The sequence below is a fragment of the Emys orbicularis genome, chromosome 14 (genome assembly GCF_028017835.1).
Source record: "Emys orbicularis isolate rEmyOrb1 chromosome 14, rEmyOrb1.hap1, whole genome shotgun sequence".
NCBI lineage: Eukaryota > Metazoa > Chordata > Testudines > Emydidae > Emys > Emys orbicularis.
The window spans coordinates 13,445,769-13,466,901 of NC_088696.1; the positions used below are offsets into that span (position 1 = coordinate 13,445,769).

Below are 21,133 nucleotides of genomic sequence, written 5' to 3' on the forward strand. Positions count from 1 at the left end.
GTGCAGCTCTTTTTATGGATGTAGAGGATGAAATGCTGTACTTTGAGGTCTAACCATATTAATCTATGTAATGCAGCAAGGAAATGATTTAATAAACAGTGATAGGACAAGTTTACCCTGAAAAATGACCAAATGTTCTGAAAGGCCCGGTGGGACCATAATGTATCAATTTTAAAGGATTTCCCAACTGTCTATAACTGAGTCAACTAAGATTTGTTAACATGGAAGCATTTTTCTATTTATCTAGGCAAATTGAGTTTCTAGCTACTTATACCATACTCATCACAGCAGAATGCAAGAACCCATTATGTCAACAAGTATCTGAGGGTAATAAATTCATCACACAGACGAAATTCAAGTTTAGGAAAAAGGGGCATGGTTTCTTCCAAGATGGACAAATAGATCATGGATGGAAAAAATCAGATCAACACTGTTTTTTATGTCTGAACATACAACTTCCTGCATTAAAAGCAGAAATTAATTTAATGTGGGATTTTTCAAAGGAGCTCAAAGTTGAGATAGTTCCACTCCCATTTAAATTATGACCAATAAGCAAAGCTAGGCTAATGCTGAGTGCTTTTGAGAAATACTACCCTTAATAAAATAAAACTAAACAAACCATAGCTAGATAGATTTTTTTAAAATCTTTTTTCTTAATGTATCCCTTATGGCACTATTCTCATAGCACTTCATTTTCAGCCGAGCCTTCATTTTGAAGCCCACAATTTTGAGGGTGCAACTTTGCACTCAATTCAGCAAGGCTTTTAAGTATTTGCCCACCTTTAAACTCATGAATAGTCCCATTGAATTCAATAGGATTTCTCATGTGCTAAAAGCTAGGCACATACCTAAGTACCTTGGTGAATGGAGGCCTAAAACAGGGAGCATGACAAGCCTTCTCCTTGGAGTCTCTTCATTGCTTTGAAAGTTATTGATCATGACTGACCAGGCATACTGCAACATGCCCAACACACACAGTATTTTTCCCAGGGAGTTTTCACTCCTCATTTAGGCAACAACCCTGAGGCCAGCTTCTTCCAGCTGGCCCATTACAGTTGGTCCTGCTTTGAGCAGGGGATTGGACTAGATGACCTCCTGAGGTCTCTTCCAACACTAATATTCTATGATTACCTTCCTCACACCCAACTCTGCCCAGACTAGCAGCAAACTGAATTCTCCCAACAAACAAAAACCTGGAACAAAAATCTCTACAGCATTTGTCCGTCTCTCCCCCTCAGGAGTTCTTATTTGGGTGGGGTTTTCAATGGTCCCCCACGTTTTAGAGGCAGAGTCAAACAAGCTCCATCTTCTTCCAAGCCTAGGAGAAGCTAGAAGGCAAGTAGCTCTCTTCCAACCAGTGTCCTGCCCATGATGAAGGAATAGGTAGATTATATACTGGCCTCCTTCCCAGAATGTGTCCTGATTGGCTGAGAGAGGAGACAGTGCTGCCCTGTTCTATGCTACAAAACTCCTGGTTCCAGGCCCTAGAAAAATTAGTAACCTTAGATTTTTCAAGAAACCAATTTTTACCCTGTGACCACTTGCTGTCTCCCAGTATCTGCTTGTCTGGCCCAGAACTCCTGGAATGGGGATTACCTGGCCCCCAAGTTCCCCACTCTGACTTTAAAGAGACAGTATACCCAATCACAGTGAGCATATCCCCAAACAGATATTAGCAGAGGGACAGCTACTATACTAAATATAACAAGGATTTCTTTAAAAACAACAACAAAAAACAAACAGGCAATATATGCACAGAGATTAGTGGGAGTTTTCTCTGGCTCCTGCCTATGAAAGGGCTGCAGGATTTGTCCCAGAGGGAAATCCAAAAATGAACAGGCAAGAACTTAACAATCAACAAGTCTTCTTATATAAAATGCCTGAAGTAACTAGAATAATGAACTAGTATTGCTGAGAAAGGAACACTTGAAAAGTTCTTGTACCACAGGGGGTCTATTGTCTTGTTAAATTATTCAGGAATTTTTATGACATTTAGAAACCAACTGGACAATCTTTTCATTTGCTGTCAACATTAATGGGCTTTGCTTCCGTTAATACAAGAGCACAGAAAATATCTTTTCTTAAAGTGATTTGAATGCTGGTTTTCCTGTATTATTAAATGAGGAACTTCCTGGGAATCATTTGCTCAATGGATACTGTTAAATGTTCAGTCGTTCTAATACTCCATGTATTTAAATTGGGCCCACTAGAATCTGGGTCTGTCAGCACATTCACTGTAAGACTCGGCTTCAGTTAGTGAGGTGGAACCTCCCCCCCCCCCCCCCCCCCAGCAGCCTCCACAGTGAAGTTTTACCTGTAAGGTCTGGAGAGACAACATGGTCTGGATATGAGACTGGGAGTCAGGCATATCAATTATTTTCCTACTATAATCCTCCATGCCCTGCCACCAACAGAGCTGGCTGGCTACAGGGGGAAATGCACAACACAGCACCGGTGTAGATATAGTAACCAAAGCCCTTCCCTGCAGGCCAGCTAGCTGCGGAAATCACTGTGTGCCTTGGAGGTGCAGTATCTCCTGGAGCTCCCACTGCAGTGCAGATCTGCAAAGTCCTGTTTAACCTCTGGCCTCCTTGCCTGTGTATTTGGGTAATTTAACCAGAGTGGGCAGAGCTGGTGATAGACTCCTTCCCTCCCCTCATAACAGCGAGTCAGCATTTTCCCTGCCCTTTGCTCCTCTAGTGATATACCCAGAGAGCACTGAGCAACTGTCAGGAGAAAGGCAGGTGGCTGCTTCCCTGTCCAACAGCAGCAGACACTCACAGGAGGAACCCAGCATGCAGACCACATACATGGGAGAAGAAGCCTCTGTGTGGGGAACAAGGGAGAGTTAATGGAGTAAAGGAGAGAGAGAGAAAACTGATGAAGGGGGGGATGGAGAAGGCAAGGAGGAAATGGAGAATTGATGGAATGTAGCAGGAAGGATTTATACATCTGCATTGGGTAACTGATGGGTGTAGGAGGAGATAATGGATTTGTTGTTTCCGAGGGACCACACTTTGGGATTCTGTGCAAATTTGCATATTAATTTATACAGAAATGTCTACATAGAAATTTCTTTCAAGCTTTTTGCTGAGCCCCAGTAGGCAGCTCTTCTCCCCCGTCACCCCCCCCCCCCCCGTACAATCTAGTGCCTTAAATGAAAACCTCAGTCATAAGTTATTACATTGACAGCAAAGTGCACAGTTTCCCTTAATATGCAGCCCCATGTTATTTTAACAGTTCCAAATTCCACACTAAAGATTAATATTAAACAAAGTAGGCCATAATTCCCTAGCCCGTACGGCACTGAACTGTAATAAGATTATAAATTCCAGTCATTTACTGGAGTATTCCGAGAGGGTTGTTCATTGCAAGCAGGATTATCTTTGGCTACAAATATTTTGTGTAAAGAGCTGATGAATTTATTCCTTTAATTACAGCCTCTCTTTTAGAAGACTCTGGAAGAAGAGGTAAGGGCATAAAATCAAGGATAAGGTGTTTGAGGGCTGCCAGATGGTAGAAGACTATGGAATATTAATTTAAAATAAAGAAAGAAGACAATTTTGAAGAATAAAGGACAGAACTCCAGTTGAGAAGGCAGAGATCTACTGCAGTTCCTGAGTGGATAAACTATATAGTGAAAGGCCCCTTAGTTTAAAGATACAAAAATTCTACTGTCTATCTTAATTTTAAGCACATGGTTAGGTGCTTTCCTGAATCAGAGCCTACATGATTTGTAATACAGACCTGCTGACTCCTTGTTTGCTGGTTGGCTAGTGTCATGTTCCCCTGAATCCATCCAGATGGTGCTTTGCTCGGGCAATGTGTACTTTGTTGCAGGTATCAGACTGTAACACCCAGTAGCCACTGCTCACTCCAACTCTGCTTGTCTTTTGTATATTATTGACTTCAGGCCTGGCCTTAGAAAGTCCTGCAATGTTTTTCTTTGCTGTGGAAGATGTAGCTCCCCCTTTCCAGGTTGTGCACAGAAGCAGAGAGAACATTCTGTGCATATCACCTACTCCCTAAACACAGATTCGCAGGCAAAATTTCTATCCCTTAATCAATATCTGCTCTTTGAACTCTGCCTTCCTACTTCATTTTTTGTTTGTTTATTGGGATAGCCTCTTGTTTGGCTTAAAGCTCCTATCTAATCAATCCTTGGATACGTTTAATATTAGGTAGAGATGGGAAACAGATAAAAACCCTCACAACACATGGGGAAGTTTAGATCTGAATCCAAACTTCAAGACTCAGACCCCTCTTGAGTATTAACATATTTCAGACCATTTCAGTTAGTCACATGACAAGAAGAGTTAAATGCACTAACTTACCACCCCACCTCCTGCAGAGTGAACCAGCACAGACATGCCTTCTCTTAGGTTGGCCACTTCAAAGAGCATCATGTAGGCAGTTACAAAGTTCATAGGAAAGGCAGCAGCTTCAGAAAAACTCATGTCATCAGGAATCTTGTAGACAAATTCTACTGGGGTACATACTACTTCAGCCCATGCGTTGTAGTTTACGAAAGCCATTACTCTGTCTCCAATCTGCAGTAACAGAAAGAATGACATTGGGATTATTAGGATAGTAAGCATGCACATCTGAATGCTTACAAATTTGCTATAAACATTGAATCCATGAATAACTGTATAAGAATACAAGTGACATGACCAGAGGTTCTCCCACCAACCTTCATGGATGACAGGTTGTCCACAGAACTGCTTCTGCCACAGTGATTATGAAGCACCAATGCTTGTTGCAGCCCAGCCTTGGGCTCTTTAGGATTTCCAGGGGCTTTTTGGATCAATTAAAATTTTTACTTAAAAACAAAAACACAGCTCTGCTTCAGGTCTTTCTTTGCTGGTTTGTTTCTTTGGTGAAAATTTAATCAGGATTAAATTTGCCGGCAATACTAACACTGGAAAGGTAGCTAACACAGGAGGACCAAACTACAAAGTGACATCAAAAGATTTTAGCAGTGGGGTGTCCAAGCAGCGAGGGGAGCTTTGCTACTAATGAAAGCAAGTCCTGCATGTGGGAGCAGGGCTAGGAGAGCACCAACACAAAGTGAACGGACATGAATAAGCAACCCCATCTAAAAGGGAGTTTATTTTCACCTGGCCTTCCTAATCTTAAGAATTTTTCACAAGCTACTTTTCCAGGCAATACATTTGCTGAAGGGGAGGTGTGGACATCAGAATGGGAGGCCTTCTATTTTAAGAAATAAACCACAATATGAAAGTTTGAGAACCAATGATTTAGCCTTTTACTTTAATGCTAGCATTATCTGTTTACTTTGTAGTTATATTATTCTAAGTAGATATTTAAACTGCCTTTGCCTGCTGGAGATAATCAATATGTGACAAGGATCTTAACTACTGAGGCTACATTCTGCTCTGAACTATATCAATGTATTTCCAGAGTGACTCCCCTGAAGTCAGTATAGCTACCATGGGTTTAGACCTTTGTGACAGAACAGAATTTGAGCCTATAACTTTAAAATAGGACTTCAAACATCAACCTTGTGTCCTTCGGTTCTTATGCCAGCTTCTAAATCAATCAGCTCCCATCTGCAGGAATTAAAGGAGCAATGCAATCTTTTTTCCTGCAACTGAAGACCCAATTATGATAGAAAAAAATATATACACACACTAGTGAAAAACGCCTTCTATCAAATACAAAATGGAGATAAGATAAATTTGAAGATGGAGTGAGATTATATTAGCCACATTAAGTGCCTCTTGGGGATTGGGCTGAAGTGCAGGCACATCAATTTCATACATTTATCTAGAGGCCTTCATTGCAGTTTCAGATTCTGAGAATTCAGACAGCAATTCCGCATAGATAGCCAAGAATAATAATATGAATGTCTGAAAATGTAAGGCAAATTCTCCTCACTTGCACGGGTATAGGAAAACTTCAAGAAGACTACACCAGGGTAAGCGAGAGCAGAAATTGGTCCAACGGGGTGACTAAGGTGAGCAAAGTTTTGCCTCTATGCATTTAATTCTCCTTTGCTGTCATGCTTACAAAAGAAAACTTGACAATGATTAGGCAGCTGGTATGCTGAGACAGCTGCCTTAGAATACCTGTTTACAGTGCAAAAGCATTTTGGCCTCTCAAGATGCTTTCATCTCTTTGGCCTTGGGATACTGTAGGTTAGTTAAAATTTAAAGTGCTGGTGACAGTTCTGAAAGGTTTATATCTTGTTGGATGAAGTCGGTGAACACAATTGTCATTCCAATTTCACTGAAATTCCTCCTCCTTTTGAAAGGGTCCTTCATATTAACAACAGTTCTGCTGTTTCCCTTCCACTGTTAAAAAGGTGCCTAAGTTTTAAACATACAGTTTCTGCATAAGATTAATTGGCACAAGATTTTAGCACTTTACAGTATATACTCTATTACAAAAAAAAATAGTTACAGAACTGAAGGGGTAGAGCACGGAGGTCCCTCCTGCCAGGTACTGAGGATGCTTTTACTATATTTTATAGTGTTTAACCAGCACGTCACTTCAGATCTTTGCAACTGAGCACCGCCACTGGAATTAAGAGCTTCTTAAACGGGAAGGGCCCGATCCTGTTTCCTGTGAAGTCAATAGGAATTTAGCTATTGATTTCAGTGGGAAGTAGGAACAGCCCTTCAACTGCTGTGCTAAATGATGGTTTTTATTCAACGCGGAGAACATTTTTAGAAACCTCTATCAATGAGGGTTGCCATTAGAAGCCTGGATTTGTCATATTCTCAGGCAATGAAGAGACCCATTAAATTCCAGTTTGGCTATGCCAGAGATGAAAGGCTCAGTTCAGTTGCAGACGCATGACCATGGGCCGAATCCTGCTCATATTAATCCTCCACAGCATGGAGTCCCAGTGACTTCACTGGCATTGCATGGAAATGGAGTCCACTTATGGGGAGAGGTGTACAAGATTTGGGCGTTAACCTTTGGCCTTTTTGACTCTGCACACAAAGATGCCAGGTTGTGACAAGTGTGGTGCAAACATCAGCTCTCTCTAATTTTCATATACTGATTTTGACCTGAATGGTACATTTCCTGATCAGTGTATTCATATTTGTGTGTTTCAGCTTTCTTTATGGTCTCAGGTCTCTCTACTAGATAACCCAGCCATTGCTGTCGTTATGTAAAATATGTCTAAAAATTACAAAGCCTTGTTTTAATTAGAGGATGGTTCTATCAGAATGAGCATGATCCACCCTGTTCATATCATGCTCTTGATCACGACTTTTAAAGGAGACCCAATATAATCAGTCAGGCATAATGATATTCAAGCAAACATTCATATCCTATAACTGTATGATTTCCATTTCAAAAGGATTAGAGAAGTTTAGACCAAAAAATGCAGACAAAAATCTAATCCAAAGCAGAATCTCATTATACTAGTTCTATACACTGGATTATTTCTCCTTAGCTTTATACAGAATCTAACTCTTTAAAAAACAAACAAACAAAGAATGCTAGATCTGCACATCTGAGAGCACAGGTGTCAGACAATGAAATTATTGTTTATAGGAAAAAGGTAGTTGAAAAGCTGTGATTCCTTGAAGGAAAAAATAGTTCTAAGCAATACTAGCCACGTTCCTAATGAGACCCTATTAGAAACCAAATGGACCATGGTCTGTCATGTAACTGAGCACTGTTCACAAAGCTCTTGTGGAAGAACAATCATGCTGCCTAATAAAGCTCTCCTTATGCAATATCTACTTAAATGAGAAAAAAATACAATAAGTATCAAAAAAAAGGAGGCCGGATTATTTCATTACATTGACAAAACATGTTGCAGAGATAAGAATGAAAATAATTGAAACATGCCCAGCAGTCCTGCTTCAGGAGAGTCACACCTCCATGTTGCATTCGTTCAGCAGGATTTGCATGTAAATCAAGAAAATACTGTGGGAAGTTAAAACAGAAGGTTTCAGCTAAGAGAGATGTTTAACATAAATGATGGAAAACAGAGTGGGATGCTGTACATTTTACACATAATACAGGTGCTTTAAAATACCTGGTGCCAGCTATGGGATGAGATCGTATGAGATCCCTGTTATTTTAATTAGTTGTCATTTAACACTGTACAACTAGGGTGAAATTCACCCTTCCCTGCATGAAGAGTGAGTAAATTATTATTAGTCTTATCCGAGTGCTTAGAGTCTCAAAGCAGAATGAGGGCTCTGTTATTTTAGGCACTGTACAAACACAGCATAAGAGAGAGAGTCCCTGAGTTTACAATCTAATTTAAGTCAAGACCCAACAACTGGGACTAAGCAACAGTGGGAGTGTATAGGGGAGGGGGGAGGAGGGTAACAGTGATAGGAAATATGGTTACACAGACGGACTATGTGTAAAATTAGCAGATTTCTAGTCCAATTATTTTGACTCTTTTAACGTATAAATAAAAAGGGAATATAAATGATCTCAGCCGTGTCTGCTGGCTTCCTGCCTAGTCATTACCAGTTGGCAGCGTATCATAAGCATCATGGCAGAAGTGAGTCTTTAAGAGGAATTTGGAGGAGGTGGCAGTACTGGCTGTATGGATTAGTTCCGGCAGGGCATTTTCATGCATAAGGGGCAGTAAGGAAGGAAGCACAAACTTATCTGTGGGAGGAACAGACATGTGAGTAATGGAGGCTGCCATCATTGGCAGAGTAGGAGGCAGCAGGGCAGGATGGTTAAATGGGTAGGTAACGAAGGAATGGCCAAATTGTGAAGACTGCTCTGCCCACTGCCTCCACGACACTATTATATCCCAGAAGGTCCGACATGGGGCCGCCGGGCACATCAATGAATTTCACCTCTGAGATAATAAGACATGCTGCATATCAAATTGTTTTTTATAACAGGAATTACAGCTGAGTTATAATTTGAAAATGCAGTCTCATTTATAGTGTTTGTCACACTCGGTGCCAATATCAGAATCAGAAGAATCTTGAAGGCCTGTGATCATATTAACTTTGATCATATCAACTAACTTTGGCTAGCTGGACCAAGGGGAAATCTAAAACGCAACAATGATAATTAACAACAGTTAGCACTCATATAAGGTTTTTCATCTTCAAGGTGCTGGACCAGCATTGAAGTCAGTTTGCTTTGCAATAGAGCTTTCAGTACAGGAAACCGGAGGATACATTAAAACTTATTTCAACTTCTGCGTGTTAAAAGAATACTTGCCCCAAAGTGCCAATCTGGGCAGGTCTTTAAACACAATATAGCAGTCTAAAATCTTTTAAAATGGAATTTCTAGAAATGGGATAAACCGATGAAAAGTAAAAAGACTCTTGATGCACTAAAAAGAAAGAAGTAATAGAATTTTTCCCCATTAAGGAAGATTACAGTAAGACATTGTTGAACAGAATGTATACATAAGGTTTTGGATAAGCTGGGGAACTTTTTCCATGAATTTAAATTCCCCTCTGGAGAAACCGATCTCATTCTGATTAAATACAGTTCTTCACTAATCAAGGTTCAGATCAGTGTGGTTTTATCTTAGCTTACTAGACTAGAAAATTATTCTTGTAGGAAGTGTCTGCTGACAGTTAATGGCCCAGTTCTGTCCCTTCACTCCCTACTTAGTTGGATAGTTTCTTACCCTGCATTTTCAATAGGGCTACTTGCAGAGTAAGGGCTTGTCTATGCGGTGAGTTAGTGTGCGGGAAGCCAGGGTATAAATCTACAGCACCCTGGCTTGCTGCACACTAACTGGCCATGTGGCCCCTTCTCCAGTGCACTAAAAGTTCCCTGGTGGGCTTTGACATAGTCCCATTTCAAGCTACTTTTAATGTTTCAAACAGGAATATGGCAAAGCCCACTGCAGAAATTTCAGTGCATTGTAGGAGGGTCCACAGGGCCAATCAATGTGCAGCAAACTAGTGTGCTGTAGAATCCCACCCTGGCTTGCTGACCACTGACTCACTGGGTAGAGAAGCTTTCAGATGCTACTCAAAGTGAGCAAGGGTGGCAGAATCTGGCCTTAAATCCTTTCTTCTCCATGCCTAGTCAAATGCTGTTTCCTTGATCACACTGCAAGATAAAGGAAATATTACCTCAAACCCTGCCACACTGTCCCCCAGAGCTTCTATGATCCCAGAACACTCAAATCCAGGAACAAGTGGTGTCTTGGGAGGATTGTCGATATTCCCCTGCCGCACCATCAGATCAATGAAGTTTAAACCACTGTAAACACAAGAAAAAACAAAATCAAAACACTAACATGGGAGTAGGAGGGAGAGAAACTCAGCCGGGACAATGAAAGATGCTGAAGGCTTCCATTATTCGTAATGCTGCATTGTTCTCCTGCACATGGGTAGGCAGGTGTGGAGCAGGTGTGCAGAGGGAATTCACATCTTCTCTCATGGAAAAACTTGGCTGTAAGTCAGCTCTGCATGGGCTGTCTTGGAGGTAGGGCTACTAGATCTGTGATTACACTGAGCTCCTATGCTTAGAGGTTGCACTGGAGTCATAACTACTGTTTCCGATCAGAGATCATTACCACCTGGATCAGTGATCTAAAAGATCAGTCAGATCAGTGATCTAAAAGATCAGTCAGATCAGTGATCTAAAGATGAAAGGCTCCTTCTAATCCCCTGAGATATCTCATGACGCTTTACAAGACATTTTGAATTATTGTGAAATACACACACATCTTTCAGTATTAAAAATATGTAGCTCTGTGAAAAGCAGACTACTTCTGTAAATAAGGATGGTTAGGCTATTCCAGGTACATAGAGCACATGCAGGGTTGGTATGGTGAGGTCTCAGCATTACTGTTGTAAATCTATATGTGAGCCGAGGGACATGTCTACCTGAACACTGACTGTGGGGCATGCTGGAGTGTAAATCTATAGCACTCCAACATGCTGCACCCGAACTGTCCATATGGATTCTGCTGATGGGCACTAAAAGTTCCCTAGTATGCACTGATAAACGGTGGTTTATTTCAGAGAAAGGACAATGCAGTGATTGGAGATATTCTTTAAGGACTTCAAAAAATTGCAAACAGTGAAGTGATATTCGTTAGGAGTTTGTATATAATCCACTGATATATGCTATAGATATTTTGGGCCAGATGCAACCTTGGTGTAACTGCACTTAAATTGCTGGTGTAACACCAGGGAGGAATCTGCTGTTATCTCGGCAAGGAACAGAATCGTTAGTGAGAATTTATTAAACATCAAATGGAATGTTATCATCAATAAACTATTATAGACGCTCTTGCACCTGATCATTTTTAAACAGTCTTTGCAAAAGATTGATTTAGGTCTTTGAAATCTCATGTGGGCGGCTGCTCAGAAGAATCATTGATGACTTTCCCTTGTATTCTCAATTTTGTGAAAATCATGAGGCCTCCTTACTTTGTCTTTGTATCTCATATTTTATTAAAATAAAATAAAAAAAAAAGCACAGGTATGTTTTTTTTTTAAAAGATACCAGGGGGGAAAGTATTTTGTTTATCCAGTGCCCCATTGTATAGATTCCACACACATCAAGCACCATGCACACATTCTGAAGACTCCTTACATTTATAACTAGCTAGAATATACTACAGTCCCAATCTATTGTTTCAGAGCATAGCCCCATAATTACTGCCAGCCGGAAAAGATGTATACCGGGGCCCTGTATTCTGCAAAGTTATGCACATGAGTCATCTCTCACACGCAGGTAGACCCATTGACTGGTCACACACAAAGTCACTCATGCGTGTTTGCAAGATCAGGGCTTTCATCTGGTTACTAACAAAGACATGGACAACTAACATAAAACAGGATAAAGACAAAGTGACACATGAAACCATGACAATTCATGGTGAGATCTAGGTCATTAGGAACTTCAGTGGAAATTCCATCTAATGCAAACATTGAAGACAGTTGTGGATAAAATTTTAAAAATGCCCTCAACCCATCCTTGATTTGTGCATGAGAAAGATTATGGGCCACTTTTGGAAAATACAACTTTGAAAACTGAAGTTGCAGAATTGACATGTGTGTCTCATGACTGACAAAGTCATGGGGATATCATTTTCATGACATTTCAATGGGAAGTTTTTTTATCCCGACTGTGCCCATCTCCTCTCCTGGACCCCATGGGAAGCATTATTATATCCTTTCTACAGAAGGGAAAATGAAGCTAATCAGCTTGTTCAAGGTTACACATAAAACCCACAGAAGAGCATGAAACTGAACGTTGGTCCTACCATCCCCTAAGCCAGTACCCAAACCACTGGGCCATCTGTCTTCCCTGAAGACCCAGAGGAAAGATAAAAAGACGGTTGTACACAGTGATTGCACTAAGCCTACAGTGAGAATCATTAGCAGGGACACAGCACATTGCAGGTTCGAGGCTTAAAAATGATTGCAGAAAGGCTGCATCTGATCAGAAAACTATCAAGGCAATTCACCTTCTGTAATGTTATGTACAGGGTAGGAAAACTCTGAAGAGCTTTTGGGACTATTTAAGAGAAAGTGAAGGACATACACAATGATCACCATTTAAAAACAATATTTACACACATGGTAGGCAACACTGCTCACAAATGTTAACTTCATTGGAGACCATTGTCTAGATCTTTCCACAATTCGAGTGCTTTACAAAAGTTGCTTAATTAACCTTTCCTATATTCTACTCCCACTGGGTAACTGGGGATGGAGTTGTGATGCAAGAACAAGCAGAGGAATTGGGGTTGTGACACTAGAGCAGGCAGGGGGCACCCAGACAGACGTGGCTATGACTGTGGCTATTTGAAAAACATGATTTTATGTATATATCATCACACCTTAATGCACCAGCACCTATGCTCCTACTCATTCTGATGGAATTATTTGGCAGACATATTTTTTGAATGGGAATGTTTTCAATTATGAATCTGACTACATAACTCTAGCAAACCAATTCCTTTCCTTTTGTCTTTATCCCCAGGAAACAGCATCAGCATTAATACAAAATTTCATCCCTATTAAAATAAACTTGTTACTAGAACAGGATTGGGAAGGAACACGAAGGTGTAGAATTTAAAAAAAAAAAATTAGGGCGGTCAATTAATCACAGTTAACTCAAGCGATTAACGCAAAACAAATTAACTAGATTAAAATGTTTGTGATTTATTGTTTAACAATACATGAAAACTGCAATGATAGAATACCAACTGAAATTTACTATCAGTATTTTTGGATGTTTTTCTACATCTTCAAAAATATTTATTTCAGTTACAATACAAAGTGTACAGTGCTCACTTTATGTTATTATTACAAATATTTGCACTGTAAAGAAACAAAATAAATATTATTTTTCAATTCACCTCATACAAGTACTGTAGTGCAATTTCTTTATCATGAAAGTGCGCCTTACAAATGCAGAATTTGTATTTTTTTAAATAACTGCACTCAAAAACAAAACAATGTAAAACTTTAGACCCTATGAGTCCACTTAGTCCTACTTCTTGTTCAGCCAATTACTGAGATAAACAAGTTTGTTTACATTTACGGGAGATAATGCTGCCCTCTTCTTATTTACAATGCCTCCTGAAAGTGAGAACAGGCATTTGCATGGCACTGTTGTAGCTGGCATTGCAAGCTATTTATGTGCCAGATGTCCTAAACATTCATATGCCCCTTCATGCTTCAACTTGTAGGTCTTTTTTAAAAATCTTTTCTACAGTGTAAATATTTGTAATAAAAAAAATAATAGAAAGTGAGCACTATACACTTTGTATTCTGTGTTGTAATTGAAATCAATATATTTGAAAATGTAGAACATCCAAAAATATTTAAATTGGTATTCTATTATTGTTTAACAGAGTGATTAATTACATCTATTTTTAATCTCACTATTATTATTTGCAATTAGTTTTAATTGTTTGACAGCCCTAAAATAATTGTGATATTGGGGTATACAATGAAAAATTTTGAATTTATTTAATTAATTATAATTTAATTCATAGCTGAGAAATCAAGTTTGATTTTGGCCCAGATAGTTAAATACTTTAGTCACACACTATCTAACTTCTTTCCCCTTCATCACATTTTATTCTCCTGTATATGACTTGTTCACATATATTTTTGAATGTTCCTGATACTGTGTCAGGAGAAGTACTTTGGCTACATGTCATTTATCAAAAAGGGCATGTATAATATATGTCCAAATAGTGGCATGTGGGCAAAGTTTCATTTCTCTGACTTATTCCTGGCCTGATTTGAAACTCCATTTTCTATTTCCATTTCATAAGGCCATATGTACAATCCTCATCAACATCAATGAGGTAACTCAGAGCAGAACAGGGCTCGATGATGAGACCAGCAAACTCATTTTTAATCTTTAAATAAGCTTAAGATAAATTTGAATGCAAGAATCAAGAGATAAATTGCTAGTCTATTAATTATCTGTGCAACATTAGGCCTCATGGAATCCCTCGTCAAAATTCCTTGTGTCTGCTCTAATTTGAAAGGGACAGGTTGGCTTCACTGTCTGGCACAAGAGAATAGCCTCCTCAGTCTTTTCTGTACAAACTTCTGATATTTGAAAGCTGTGGCCTCCATTTTATTAGACGTGGATGCTTTTGCTGTAATTTGGACAGTGGCTAAAGGGCATACTAAGAATAATCACACAAATAGATAATTGCTTTCCCTCTATGAACAATAGGATACTAATACTGTTCTATATTACTACTTGTATGACAATCCCTGCTTATGATACATGTAGGAAGGAGAGGTTGTCTTGCATAGGGGTTCAGAGGAGGTGTTGCTTTAGAGCTACAAAGTTCAGATCCAAACTTCCTCAAAGGTTGGGGAATGCAGAAAACTGTTTAACATTTAGGAGCTGACCACAGGGTGGAATCTCTTTGGTTAAAAATCTCAGGTAAAAGGAATATTAGCATAACTGTAGAGAATATTACAGGAGACTGAAGACACTTCAAGTCTGCAGGGACAATTCATTATGGGCAATTTCAAGTTCCCCGGTGAACTACCTGAATGGCACACTGGGGACATGATTTGAAGACGAACTATTGATACATAAGTGATTGCTTTACAGAATAGCTAGCTTTGGGGTCCTGACAGAAGGACAAGACTTCTGACTTTGGCTTAAGAAATATGCAGGAATTAATAGAGGGTGGACTGTAGGTAACGCAATAGGAAAGTGGGCAGAGTTCGGTTCTGTTCTAACTGTAGTTTTCATTTTAAGTCAAAATTTGGATGCAATTGGAGTCTGAGAAAGAAGGCATAGAATGACAAGTACCTACTCCCCAGGAACAGAGTATTCAGGCAGGGGTTCTGCCGGGACTAGCCTGTGAAATAGCAGCGATATTAATAAGCATGTCAAATAAGCTGAACTTTATGGGCTAAATCACCCCCCCCCCCACGATTGTTCTGTCATTGGGCAGGGGTTTGCCCAATACAGAGTCAGTGGTGTATCTGAATTCTTAACCAAGTGCCACTGCAACTGCTCTGAGGCTCCACCTTCGTCTACTACTCAGTAGGAGTGTGGCATTTCTCGGCTCCCTAACATGGAGAGTGGCTGTATTACTTTTCCCTGACAATCTCTGCAGGTCTGGGGGTGGAGATAAAATATGTTTTCTTTACTCTTCCCCATCCAGTGCAGGGCTGCCCACTCCAGGACTCTGAATCGCTCAGTCCCTGGCCCCTATCTAAACACAATGCCAATGCTGCAGAGTGCCCTCTATGTCCCAAGTTGGGCTGGTACTATGTAATGGATCTGATTTTCTTGCTTACTCTGGTGTAACTCAGGAGTAACCCCATTGAAGTCACTGGGTTTATATCAGAGCAAGTAAGGAGACAGTCAGGCCCTGTGGCCCAGATCCTCAAAGATATGTAGGTTCCTAACTTACACTGAAATCAATTGACATTAGTAGCCTAAATATCTTTGAGGACCTGGACCCATATTCCTAAAAATATTCCTCCTCCCTTTGCCTGAATTATCTAAAACAGTGGTGGGCAACCTGCGGCCCGTCAGGGTAATCCGCTGGCAGGCCGCGAGACAGTGTATACATTGACGGTCTGCAGGCACGGCTGCCCGCAGCTCCCAGTGACTGCGGTTCACTGTTCCCAGCCAATGGGAGCTGTGGGAAGCGGCGCGGGCTGCACGGATGTGCTGGTTGCCACTTCCCACAGCTCCCATTGGCCGGGAACGGCGAACCGCGGCCACTGGGAGCTGCAGGCAGCCATGCCTGCGGACGATCAATGTAAACACTGTCTCGTGGCGCGCCAGAAGATTACCCTGATGGGCTGCATGCGCAGGTTGCCCACCACTGATCTAAAATGACTCCTGAAAACATGAAATCTCTCAATTTCTTTTTTTAAGAGGAGAGCTCATACTTTCCTTTTATTTAGAGAAACACATGAAATATGAATAAGACTATCTTTAAGAGTACATTTGACACTATGTGCCACTCTGTTACACATGGGATTTGTTTTACTTGCTTCTAATTTAGGAGACAGCTGTGTTCTTTCACAAATACCACGAAGGCAAAAAGGGTCACCTCTGCCCCCCATCTACGCATATGCATCATGAGGAGCAGCAGCAACAGCTACCATATCAAGATGAAAAATAAATAAAGGGAGGCAATTATATGAGATCATTACCTGTCTTCTGCTCACTGCTGTATTTGGGGTAGGTTTGTTCTAGCTGTTTATCTGATCTTGAAAACAGTATGAACTCAGGCATTTTGTTAGACACAGACAAAATAAACAAGTAAATATAGCAGTGCCGAGCTGCTCCATCATTACCAATCAAGAAATAATTATAGGGAATATGCAAAAGCTGTGATTCAGCTTGGGCACTGACTATTGCTCCATCTCTTAGTCACTGAATGAGGCTAACGTATGACTCATCACAAAGGAAAGAAACTTTCAGGCAAATCATTGATATTTCAGGACTTCAAAGAAAAAAGTTATTCATCTGGCTTAGCATTAATAGCAACACTACAGTGGGTCCCAAGTTTCTCCTATTTATAGTACTCTGAAACAGGAAGGTAACATTTAACTGTCTTCATTCCTGCAATGAGTATGTACAGACTGTACAGGTACTTGTGCCTCTTATTAGGTTTTCTAACTAATATTTAGCAAAAGCTGTATGGTTGGTTTGATTCTTCCCCCACTCCCCCCAAAACCCATCTTTAAAATCCCATTTGCTTGAGGCAGCTATCTTTACATTGACATAATTAAATGTACTACTCAGAGTAGGCAATGCTAGAAAAGCTCATCCCAGATGCATTCTGCATCTTATATATTATAAAGAGCATGCTCCACTGGCCACAACAGGCATTTTCATCATTTCCTCAACCAATCTCCTAACCAAACCCATGCAACCAGCACCATTTCTACTCCCTGTTCTCTCTTTACCAGCTGCAAACACAAGGGTCAATGACCTAATCCCTTTCCATTAGTTGCTCAAAACAAGTTTTGGCCCCTTGATCTCACCCCTTCTGCCCGCTTCCAGCTGAGAACAGACATTGGCTATGGTAGGCTACATGGCCTTTCACCAATCTGCATGTTCCTCCACCTTCAACTGTGCTACAGCTTCAAAAATATATAGCGTCATAAGTGATTCAAGCAGAACTACAAAGTAGTAGTTTACTTGAGTGGCTCCACTGATACAAAAACAGTGGGTGTACACCTCCAACAGTTTATTAACAGTAACAAAACACTTAGAGTCTATTGAAAAGCTAAGTATTATTTTACAGCTAAGTATTCACTACACAGCTAACTACTGTTATTTGTAACACAGAGGTCTGCAGTCTTGATGAAGAGGAAATTCATGTGCATACATGGAAGTAAGTCCTGTCAATCACTTAGGCATTTTAAAAGGAACACAGACACACACCACTTTCAAAATTACAAATGTTAACTTTTAAATATTTAATGATTGAAAAAACCCCAGTGAAAAGACATTACAACTCTGATCAATATTAACCAAACCCTGATTTTACAGACATAAACCACCAAGCAGGTTTCACTATATTCAATATAGTCAGCATGGACTGGTTTTCATTTATTTCCCATAGTGCCCATAATCTGCAAGACACTTAAAAAAAAAAAAAAAAAAAAAAAAAGGGGGCAAAATTCTGTCCTGCATCTATATTAATCATTCAGGTTGCTGGATAGCTGACCATAATTCACTGATGCAAGTGAGGAGGAAAATATACTCTCATCAGGAATAGACCAGCTGATTCACAAAAATACAATATGGAAAAACCAGTGTCTGACTGACTGAGATCTACGGTCAATGTGTCTGTTTTGCAAACCTATCAGAACACAGCAAGTTCACTGATACCCTTTGGATACACTGATAAAACAAAGTCATTGACACTGAAAGTGACACTGGTTTATGGCGATTGTTTCTAAAATAAACAGCTCAGCCTTCACCTTCACATTTATTTTCCACAAATGCCAAAGCATTTACATAGCAGCAGATTACCACTTTGTGATCACAGTGCTCTACTCCTCAGATTGTGTGCACAGAGGACCTAACTCCCAATGACATCTGAGAAAAATTCTTTGGCCTTTGTTATGCAGGAAATCAGACTAGATGATCATAATGGTCTTTCTGGCCTGAAAAATTCATGACTTCAAGGAAGTTCTGTGCACAGACAGATTCTAGGTTTTGGCCTCTATTAGTTTTAAATATGAGAGTTAAGAACAAAAAAATCCAGCTTAGATTGTCTGAAAAACTGTTCTTAACAGGAAGGCTTGGACCAAACATTTCTAGATCCTGACTGGTCACTAACCACCCACCAATTCCTCACAAGAACTTTAGGGCGGGGGGGGGGGGGGTGAGAGGGGGGGAAGTTGTTTTGATCTGCTGCCAGTGCTCAGAGAGAAGCTTGGGGGGGGGGGGGGAAGCAATGGTAGTGTCTAGTGAGGAAAAATAATGGCAAGTATCAAAAGGAAAGGTCATGCTACTCAGCAGTATAGCAACCAATCAGAGGTACATCAACATTTCTCAGATAAAAAACAAATCCCAACATAGCTGGCCGAATATTCCCAATTCTTCCAATCAGCTCTGAAAAACTCAGACATTAAAAGCAATATTATTCTCTTTTTTTGGCATTAGAAGTGAAAGAACAACCGCTTGCAGCACAAACACCCATGACTTTGCCTTTATCCTGGGCTTGTCTAGAGAAAATATATTTTGGTACGAACTGTTCTCAGTATAGATTTGCTCTCTGGAGCTGTCAAATGAAAATAAAATGTAAGCTACTGAAGTTAGAGAGAGATATGGGAAAGATGACCTGCAATGGGAGAGAGAAACTGACAAAGCAGCTCAGAAGTGGGGTTGAGAGAAAATGGTGAACGAGGGAAGTTAATGAAAAATTAACTGCCTTTTGACTTCAGATGGGGAGAGAAACCAAATCAAACACCCACAGAGAGCTCCAATTTGCAATTTCTGACAAAGGGAAACTTAAGACAGCCTGCAAAATAGTAACACCTGAAGCTAAACTTTACAGATACAGGGTCAGCACAAAAATCTGCTACACTAAACACTGCAAAGTCACAGGCCTGGGGGAGGGGTAACCAGTTTAATAGCAAGCACCGAGGTGGATTCCCATTTGCTGCCTGTCTTCTCTAACAGGAACTCAAAGGGGCAGGGAAACGAGTGCTTCACAGTGCAGAAATCAATCCCCAGAAACATACACAGACATGCATGTCAAGTTACAGGATGCTCTGCTGCTAGAGGCTCCCTGAGACTGTCAGAGCGAAGGGGAGGGAGAGGGATTTAGAATAAAAGTGGCTGTAAAGAACATATGGAAATGCCCATTGAACCCTGTTCCCGGGCAAGAGGGCGGGGTGGTTATTTCCCTCTCTTTGACCCCATGCCCTTTCCCTGCCCCATGCAGGACAGAGCCTTCTCCCTCTCCTGTCTTCCTGAACCTGACACGGCCCCACGCCCGCCCAAGACACAAATGCAACAATCACGATCACAAGATGCTGCCGAGGGGATGTGGGGTGGGGGGTGCCGCTGCTGCCTATGGAGGGCGGGGAGGGATGGGGAGAGGCAGAGAGAGGCGATACTGGACCAGGCTTTGACTCGGATTTTGAGCTCCCCTTCCTGAGGCTCCGGCATGACTTTCTTGGACACCCTGAGCTTGTTGAGCCCCCCGAAGCCAGACAGCAGCACGGCTCGCATCTCCTTGGTGTCCCCTGCCCGCAGGCTGCTGCTGCCGCCGCTGCCCTCGGCAGCTTCCTTGCCTCCCTCCTTCTCGATCATCTGCTCCGTCTCGTCCGCTTTCTCCGCGCCTTCCTTGGCCATGGCGCTGGGCTGGCGGGCTGCAAAGCTGCGGCGGAGGAGGGGGCTGCGCTCAGCCTTGTCCGCCTGTTGAATGTGGGTGATGCTGGGATGTGCAATGGCTGCAGCTGGTTGAATGGGGCTCTGGTCCTTCCAGCCCTACCGCAATGCACAGAGTAGCTGCGCAGCACGAATCACCAGCCCCGCAGGTAGCCCCCGTGAGTGCCTATCCCAGTTAATCTATGACGACGAGTTGATCTGGTGCCAGGTACCCGGGTATCTAGACAGCTCCCGGGCTGCATAATTTGACATGGGCAGAAGGGGTTGGTGGGGAAGCCCTGGGCTGGGGGGGCGGGAATTATTGTCTGGAGATTCTCTACCCATTAGTAGGTGACCTCAGCCCAGGTCTATGTGGGCTTACTGCGCATTTCTCAGCCAGCCTGACAGTGGGTTATGTAGGGCTGGGTTTGGGTAGGTATGAGTCAGCTATCTCTACTGACCTGCCCGGAGAGCGCTGAGAGGGGCAGGGGGCAGTATTCCCATAGGATTCCTCCCCTCAGATCATACTGCAATGAGAGCTGGGGGGAGAAGGGGGAGAGATTATCCTAACCCAGGGGTAGGCAACCTATGGCACGCATGCCAAAGGCGGCACGCGAGCTGATTTTCAGTGGCACTCACGCTGCCCGGGTCCTGGCCACCAGTCCGGGGGGCTCTGCATTTTAATTTAATGTTAAATGCAGCTTCTTAAACATTTTAAAAACCTTATTTACTTTACATACAACAATAGTTTAATTATATATTATAGACTTATAGAAAGAGACCTTCTAAAAACTTTAAAATCTACTACTGACATGCAAAACCTTAAATTAGAGAGAATAAATGAAGA

General features: G+C 41.3%; 1 protein-coding gene across 1 annotated transcript in view; it reads right to left on the reverse strand.

Annotated features, from left to right (window-relative positions):
• VAT1L (vesicle amine transport 1 like) overlaps positions 1–20,271 on the reverse strand; it is an 87,966-nt gene extending 67,695 nt beyond the window's left edge. The window contains exons 1-3 of the mRNA XM_065416769.1: positions 20,039–20,271; positions 10,059–10,188; positions 4,335–4,550 (exon numbers count right to left, since the gene is read on the reverse strand). Coding sequence (XP_065272841.1) covers positions 4,335–4,550; positions 10,059–10,188; positions 20,039–20,271 — 579 coding nt within the window. The remainder of the gene's footprint in view (positions 1–4,334; positions 4,551–10,058; positions 10,189–20,038) is intronic.
• Between the last annotated feature and the right edge of the window lie 862 nt (positions 20,272–21,133).